We start from the raw sequence: 8,268 nt of genomic DNA, 5'->3' as shown, positions 1-8,268 counted from the left end.
CAATTTTCGATTAACAAATAAAGTTTTTTATGTAAGATGGCTAAATAAAAGAGCAAAATGATTGATTATTATTATATTATTATTTGTGACCTGGTCCTATAAGAGCTCTTTGTCACTTCCCACGAGCCGGGTTGTGACAAAAACTCACTAATTCTTATGTTTAATAAATGTATCGTATAGTGTATGTGTGGCAGGCTTACAATGATGGCAAAAAACAACATTTGAGAGTGCGCTGACCCTGGTACTAGAGGGGGTATGCACCTGGAGGTTTAATGTTTGAAGGGGACTATAAAAGTTTGGGAACCACTGGTCTAGAATGTCATTGGAAGGGGCCTAGGCCGAACCATGAAAAACAGCCCCGGGCCATGATTCCTCCTCCACCAATCTTTACAGTTGGCACAATGCATTTGGGCAGGTGGCATTCTCCTGGTATCTGCCAAACCCATATTTGTCAGTCAGACTGCCAGATGGTGAAGTGTGATTCATCACTCCAGAGAACGCGTTTCCACAGCTCCAGAGTCCAATGGTGGCGAGGTTTACAGCACTCCAGCCGACTCTTGGCATTGCGCATGGCAATCTTAGGCTTGTGTGCGGTTGCTCGGCCATGGAAACCCACTTGGCTGTCCCGTTCTGAGAGCTTGTGTGGCCTAAACTTTGCAACTGAGCCGTTGTTGGTCCTTGACGTTTCCACTTCACAATAACAGTTGACTGGGGCAGCTCTAGGAGGGCATACATTTTACGAACTGACTTGTTGGAAAGGTGGCATCCTATGCTGTGCCACATTGAAAGTCACTGAGCTCTGGGCCTCCCGAGTGGCACAGCGGTCTAAGGCACTGCATCGCAGGCCGTGACCGAGAGACCCATGAGGCGGCGCGCAATTGGCCCAGCGTGTTCCAGGTTAGGGGAGGGTATGGCCGGATAGGATGTCCTTGTCCCATCGTGCTCTAGCGACTCTTTGTGGCGGGCCGGGTGTATGCACGCTGACTTTGGTTGCCAGCTGTATGGTGTTTCCTCCGTCACATTGGTGCGACTGGCTTCCGGGTTAAGCGAGCAGTGTGTCAAGAAGCAGTGCGGCTTGGGGGTGTCGTGTTTCGGAGGATGCATGACCTTAACCTCTCCAGAATCCGTACGGGAGTTGCAGCAATGAGATAAGCCTCGTCCAACCTCGTTTTAGAGAATTTGGCAGTTCACAATCACAGACCACCTGGGCAAATTGGGCAAATTCTCTAAAACGAGGATGGACGAGGCTTATGGTAGAGAATTAAACATTCAATTCTCTGGCAACAGATCTAATGGACATTCCTGCAGTCAGCATACCAATTGCACACTCCCTCAAAACTTGAGACATCTGTGGCATTGTGTTGTGTGACAAACTGAATATTTTAGACTAGCCTTTTATTGTCCCCAGCACACGGTGCAACTGTGTAATGTTCATGCTGTTTAATCAGCTTCTTGATATGCCACACCTGTCAGGTGGATGGATTATCTTGGACGGGCGGCCGGTAATCTAGTGGTTAGAGCGTTGGGCAAGTAACTGAAAGGTACAAATCACAGACCACCTGTATCGTGTGGGCGAGCGGTTTTCTGATGTCAACGTTGTGAACAGAGTGCCCCATGGTGGCGATGGTTTATGGTATGGGCAGGCATAAGCTACGAACAACGGACAAAATTGCATTTTATCGATGGCAATTTGAATAAACAGATACTGTGACGAGATCCTGAGGCCCATTGTCGTGCTATTCATCCGTCACCATCACCTTATGTTTCAGCATGACAATGCACAGCCCCATGTCGCAAGTCTCTGTCCCAATTCCAGGAAGCTGAAAATGTCGCAGTTCTTCCATGGCCTGCATACTCACCAGACATGTCACCCACTGAGCATGTTTAGGATGCTCTGGATCAACGTTGATTGTGGAACACGCTGTCGTACAGCGTGTTCCAGTTCCCACCAATATCCAGGAACTTGGCACAGACATTGAAGAGGAGTGGGACAACATTCCACAGGCCACAATCAACAGCCCGATCAACTCTATGCAAAGGAGATGTGTCGCGCTGCATGAGGCAAATGGTGGTCACACCAGATACTGACTGGTTTTCTAATCCACGCCCCTAGCTTTTTTTAAGGTATCTGGGACCAGCAGATGCATATCTGTATTCCCAGTCATGTGAAATCAATAGGTTAGGGCCTAATGAATTAATTTCAATTGACTGATTTTCTCATATGAACTGTAACTAATTAAAATCAATGAAATTGTTGCGTTTTATATTTTTGTTCAGTATATTTACATCTGATGGCCGAAGTGACCCCCATCGCACAATCGTCAAAAGTAGGCTGACCGATGTAAACACGTTTTTGTCTCTCACAAGATGTGTTAAGTTTTGAGCCATATCAGGGACAGCACTCTCCTGTCTGGGTCTGGTGTTTTTGTACTGCATGTGGGGATGAGTCATGTGTGCATTCTTTAAGAATAGCTTGTTAAGCTACTTTGTTTCTAGAGATACTAATATCTGTACCCCTGTTTTTTTTTGCAGGACAAAGATGCCAAGTTCCGCCTGATTCTCACCGAGAGCAGGATCCACAGACTGGCCCGTTACTACAAGACCAAGAGAGTACTTGCTCCCAACTGGAAGTAGTATGTACCAGTAAACACAATTACTGCTCTTTTGTATATGGCAAACACAGTCTGCCATAGTTAATTAAGCTCAAATTGCTTCATAACATGTCCATTATATTACTGTACCAGACCTCTGTCTATGCCATTTCATTTGGTCGCTATGACTCCTGCACAACTCATTGTCCTGCTCTTTGTCCTGTAAGAGCTGAGATATTTCTGTTGTGCCAGAGGAATGCTGGAGGTCAATTATCAGAGTGGCTGCACTGCCAACTCTGCCAGTCCCCTTCATATAGCACTGTATTATACACTCTAACCATGGTTTAGTTCCGGGTTGTCTGATCTTGGGTCAAATATAACCAATTAGAATGTGAGTCATTATTTAAAAATGTTTAAAAAAAATGTTGAAGTGGGGTTCCCTGATTTGTGTTGTAAATTGAAATGGAAAGCAGTTCTTTGTATTCTCTTCATGGTTGGTTAGGTGGTTCACTTTTGGTTTGTGAGAGTATTATTGCGTTTTCCTATCTCTAAACATTTCCTTTATGTTTCTTCTACAGCGAGTCCTCGACAGCTTCTGCTTTGGTGGCATAATCATCATCACGTTTTGGATTAATAAATAATTGGGATTCAGATATTTATTTGTCTTGTATTTATTTAATGAGGCATAATCTGGATATATAGTGGCAGCTTCTATTTGTGTTATTGTGATGTCATACGTTTATTTTTCGACTGAACTAAAGAGGCAACCATGGAGAATTTCCGGGAACTTTCCATGCACTTTCCTTGCGTCACTGAGTCACGTGAGTGGAGGGAGAGTTTACAATGAGGAGGAGGTACTTGGATGTGACTGACGCGTACCATGTCCAATCACAGCATGATATGATGACGCGAACTTGTTTATTTAAGGATAGTGTCGTCGCAGTCGTTCGACATTCACTCTACTACAACAACACAACTGAAAATATGCCTGCACTACTAGTCAACGTTTGAGATATTTTATATACGTAGAAAGTAATACTTCAGGGGAAAATGAAGCCTTTTCATACAGTACGACAACTGACGAGGGAGAGTAATCTAGTTGTTTTCGACGAGCGATATCAGAATACGTGAGGATAATTCTTCGAATGATAGACATGGCTCGAGTTAAAATGGCCTCAAGTGGCATCAATTCTTCTACGACTAGTTCTCATCGAACTGCGATGGAGAGGTTTGGCGTCGGTGGTATGGCACTCCTACCGGGGATCATGCATATACGGACCGTACTGTGGGAACAACTACGGTTGTTGATCCATGTCATTTACTACAGTTTCTTGTCAGGTACAGTAACGTTCATTTCCATGTGTAACTCTGTGTTGTATGTGTCGAACTGCTTGCTTTATCTTGGCCAGGTCGCAGTTGCAAATGAGAACTTTTTCTCAACTAGCATACCTGGTTAAATAAAATACATTTTTTATACAGAAACCTCACTTCATTTTGTATGTGTGGGGAAATGTGGCCCTGGTCGCACGGATTGTAACTTGTTTTGGCCTGGTACCGTAAAACAGGCGACAGTAACAATATGACAAGTTCATTAATGTCCTTATTTTATAAAACATTTGGAGGGGAGAATGGGTTGGTAGGCTAGTTATTGTCCAAATAACAATACCGGACATAGAACCACTCAACAATTTGTTTGTACATTGTTTAATCCATACAGTCTATGGGTTAATCAGGTAAAAAGAGGGACTCTTTGGCAAATGTATATAGGTAGCCTAACCTATTGTTCTTTTTCTTTTAACAGTTTTCCATATGTTCAGGTTTGAAGTTCACCTAAGAATCAACTCTGTCTCTGGAAATTCCCACACAGGGGCCTTTCTCTCCAGCCTACAGGCTGAGGCGATGTGCTGTGGATTGGTGGATGACTTTGTGTCCCGTGCCAGGATGGATAGCGATTATGGACTTTACCTTGGACACCACCCCAGCTGTAAAATGGGCTTTCCAGGTGACTGTAACCTGTTAGTGAGCAGCGCTCACAGGAGCTCCAGCTTGGATGAAATGTGTCACAAGGAGAAAGCGTTTGACTTGAAAACCAAACATGACAACCCCGAACAGGATCTGAGTGTTTACTGGGGTAAAGAGGATGACCGAAACATGGGAGCGTTTGACAGTGAGGACAGTAAAGCCCTTCGGGAGTCCCTGGCCACCTTCAGCAACCCTTACAACCCCTTCTCTTTCCCCCCCTGCAATTCAAGCTGCTCCAATATGGGGGAAACAAAACATGAAGATCAAGTTGGCGGCGGCCTCGACTGTAACTTGTCCGGCCGGCCGGGTGAAGAACTTCAAGAGACCCTCGGTGGCTTGAACATCTGGACCAGTCGTTCAGATAGCGAAAGCAGCTGGGGGAGTTCTGATGGTTCCTGCGCAGACCTGGACGAAGAGGAGAGCAAGAGGCTCTGGGAGCTCTTCACCAGCCCCATCGACCCATACAACCCCCTGTGTTTCACGGCATCTGTAGCCAGCTCAGTCCCTCACACAGACAAAACACTTACACACTCCCAGGAGGCTGAAAGGGCCTCATGTTCTTCTGACACTGTTGACAGCGAGACCCCTGGCCCTTCCTCCTTTGAGGATGACACAGAGGAGCAGCTATGGAGGTCCAGCTCCCAAAATGAAGACCCTTACCACCCTCTGAACTTCCGTGCCTGCCTCCAGAGCTCCCTTACAACCACAGAGCCACCTGCCTTCAGCACTGGAGACCCACTCACCCCACTGACCTGTCCCACACAGACACCACCCGGGCAGGGTAAGCAGAGGGACGTTGTGGCCAAAAGCCTCCAAACAACCAGGCACACAAAGCCTTGTCTACCCAAGAGATCGCTAAAGCAGCATTACCACCCAGCTACTACACTAGTGCCCTGGAGGAGACCTGAAGCTAAAGTAACAGGAGGACAAGGACAACCTCAGGAGGAGAAGTTCAACCACCCTCTGAAAAAGGTTATTAGTTTTCCATGTTCTACATCCCTCAGTCTATAGTTCTAGTTTTACCGCCTTAAAAATGATATATGCCTATCACATCGCCCATATAAAAATTTGCAACCAAACATGATGTACTATTAATAGCTCAAGTTTACATATTGGCTAAACATGAACAAACAAGACATCCAGTTCATAATACTTGAATATTAGGAACTGAATATTAGTAAGGGGAACCACTTATTTACTCAGAAATGCAAAACAAATATATAAAAAGGTAATGGGTGATTCCACACTAGCGGGAGCGCAAATATTTTTCTGGAATTCTAGATTGTTTTGGCAATTTTCAAACTTAATTGGGCGAGAAAGGATCTTTGATATGCTTCTTCCATTTGTATCACAAACCGTTTTTGAGAGAATCATGAGAGGCCATTTTTAGACTTATACATGCCTCCTTTAAGACCCGTGAACCGACAACATCTTGGTGTCATTATAGTATCAGTATAGTTGTAAGTCGCTCTGGATAAGAGCGTCTGCTAAATGACTTAAATGTAAATGTATAGTGAGCTCTCAAATATGGATTATATCTAGATTTTGAGAAGAAAAAAAGTCACATAAATTTATTCAACATTAAATATGAATATCTCAAAGCTACACTATTTTGAGTTGGCTAACTTTTGACATTGTTTAGAACAATATTCTCTTTAAACATGTCAAATTTCCAGAGTGGGTTCTCTGGTACTTAATGATATAATCCATTTTATACATAGCAAGTGAAGTTATAGGTCATTAACCAATCACAGCCCTCCTTTAGGATTGCGACTTCAGCAAATCACCAGCAGATGGAGTTCCATTTCAATCCATTTACCACTCACTGTGTTTGTTGGTGATGCTCATAAAATGTATCATAACTTCAGCATTAGCAGAGAGCCCCTTCTGGACATGTGATGTACTTGTAGAGTATATTGTTCCAAACGATTCTTAAAATAAAAGGGGTAGTTTTGAGATTAATATTTTTAATGTTGAATAAATGTCAACCTTTGTATTTCAGAATCCATACATACTCCATATTTTAGAGCACACGATAAGGAGCATAATGCCACCACGATGTCTGTATTATGTACAGATTGTTTGGGATACAAATGTGAAAAGCATGTTAAACAGCCTTCCTCCCAAATGAAGTTTCCATGTGAGAATTGCCAGAACAATCTGAGTTACCAAAAATATATTTCCTGCTCCTGCTAGTGTTGAATCGCCCTAATGTAACTTGTAGTATAGTTGATGGTGAGTCAATGACTCATCTACCTCGGACACAGCGTAGGCTTACTTGTGCTTCCCCAAGCCCTTGTTTATTGTTGTTGCTAAGCAAGAGGTTGTAATGACTAAACCTGTCATGTGATACGAGAGTCATGAGTCAGCAGAGATTTCACTTCCAGTTAATGTTGCGTGACTGTCTCCCAACACTGTAGTCAAATGCTCTCATCTGACACATGTGTACCTGTTTGTGTATTTTAGGTGCGGTTCTCACCACTTGTCCAGGTCCATGTGATGCATACTTGGCCCTTTGCCCGGCAGATGTCTCGCAAAGGACCATGGGAGGAACTAGCCCGCGATAGAGACCGGTTCCGAAAGAGGATCCAGGGAACAGAGCAGGCCATTGGCTACTGCTTCAGTCAATCACACAGAGACACGATTCGGGCAAATTTGCTCAGCACTTCAACATCAGCCGTGCCACTGGTCCATGAGCTCTAAACATAAATGTTTTACCGTACCTTCCTAATGAGAACTTTTGATTGGTTGCAATACAACATATGGTTTTAGGTCAATTATAATGAAAAGATGGTGGTCCTAGGCCAATAGGATTTGGCATCAAATTCTACCTGCACTGTACCTCAACACTGTTGCACTGATTTTTATATTGAATATAGTTATTAACCTCAACATTAATGTATAATGTTGTTTTGTATGCCTTACTGACTGACCCAGCAATGTAATGTATTAATGCCCTATGGAGCTTGTTTAAAATGTTTGAATTTGTACCAGTTTGAAATGTTTATCTTAATCCAGATAAGTGGTGTATTTAGAACTAAAATAATTCATTAACAGATGGTATTTGTGATCATACTATAGTTAATAAACATCCTGTTTGACACCATAACTATAAGGGTCTGTAATTCATCTTTGGATAAGGAAACCCCATAACTAAACGTCTACTTTTTAAATTGAAATAACTTGAATCGGAATGAACTTCAGTTGGTGGGATTATTTTAGTGGGAGGTATACTTTGACCCTCCTGTGTGAGGTCAACCAAACCTATATCTCTGTCACCATAGCTACACAGAAGTCGGATCGTGTCAATAACTTGAATGCGTAATGTGTCACATCTATATTTAATGCCTTTTGTGGGCACAGCTGTTCCATGTAAAGGCAATAGGCTTTCTGTCTCAGATTGTAGTGACATGCCTACAAAGCAGGGAGGGTGTGGTCACCTGGGGAGTGTTCAGTGGAGTGAAATGCTGCAGATAGAAATGTAATGTATAGAGCTGACATGAGTCCATTAATCTCCACAATACCAGGCTGTCAGTATTTTCTGTATAATCTTGCAGAAAAGTCCCTTCATTCACTTCAATATTCACTTATTCTCCACATAAATCTAGTTGCTTACCTATTTTCACACTATGCCTCTTAGGCTGTGTTTACACAA

General features: G+C 43.2%; 1 protein-coding gene and 1 non-coding gene across 3 annotated transcripts; both read left to right on the top strand.

The window, feature by feature from the left end:
* Positions 1 to 2,329: 2,329 nt before the first annotated feature.
* On the top strand, positions 2,330 to 7,722 carry LOC115197085 (uncharacterized). Of its 2 annotated transcripts, none has more exons than XM_029758267.1 (4): positions 2,330 to 2,633; positions 3,170 to 3,929; positions 4,459 to 5,585; positions 7,080 to 7,722. In XM_029758267.1, the coding sequence occupies exons 2-4, from the start codon at positions 3,737 to 3,739 to the stop codon at positions 7,314 to 7,316; spliced, it is 1,557 nt and encodes a 518-aa protein (XP_029614127.1). In that variant the 5' UTR covers positions 2,330 to 2,633; positions 3,170 to 3,736; the 3' UTR covers positions 7,317 to 7,722. The 2 variants fall into 2 exon arrangements, with proteins under 2 accessions (XP_029614127.1, XP_029614126.1); XM_029758266.1 differs by having other exon boundaries at positions 4,393 to 5,585.
* Positions 2,783 to 2,910, top strand: LOC115197851 (small nucleolar RNA SNORA19). Its single transcript, XR_003879091.1, has one exon. It is a non-coding gene; the product is annotated as a small nucleolar RNA SNORA19 (small nucleolar RNA).
* Positions 7,723 to 8,268: the final 546 nt, after the last annotated feature.

This window comes from Salmo trutta, chromosome 7, assembly GCF_901001165.1.
Source record: "Salmo trutta chromosome 7, fSalTru1.1, whole genome shotgun sequence".
Lineage (NCBI taxonomy): Eukaryota > Metazoa > Chordata > Actinopteri > Salmoniformes > Salmonidae > Salmo > Salmo trutta.
Note: the sequence above shows the minus strand (reverse complement) of the source record. Positions and strands in the feature narration are given on the sequence as shown.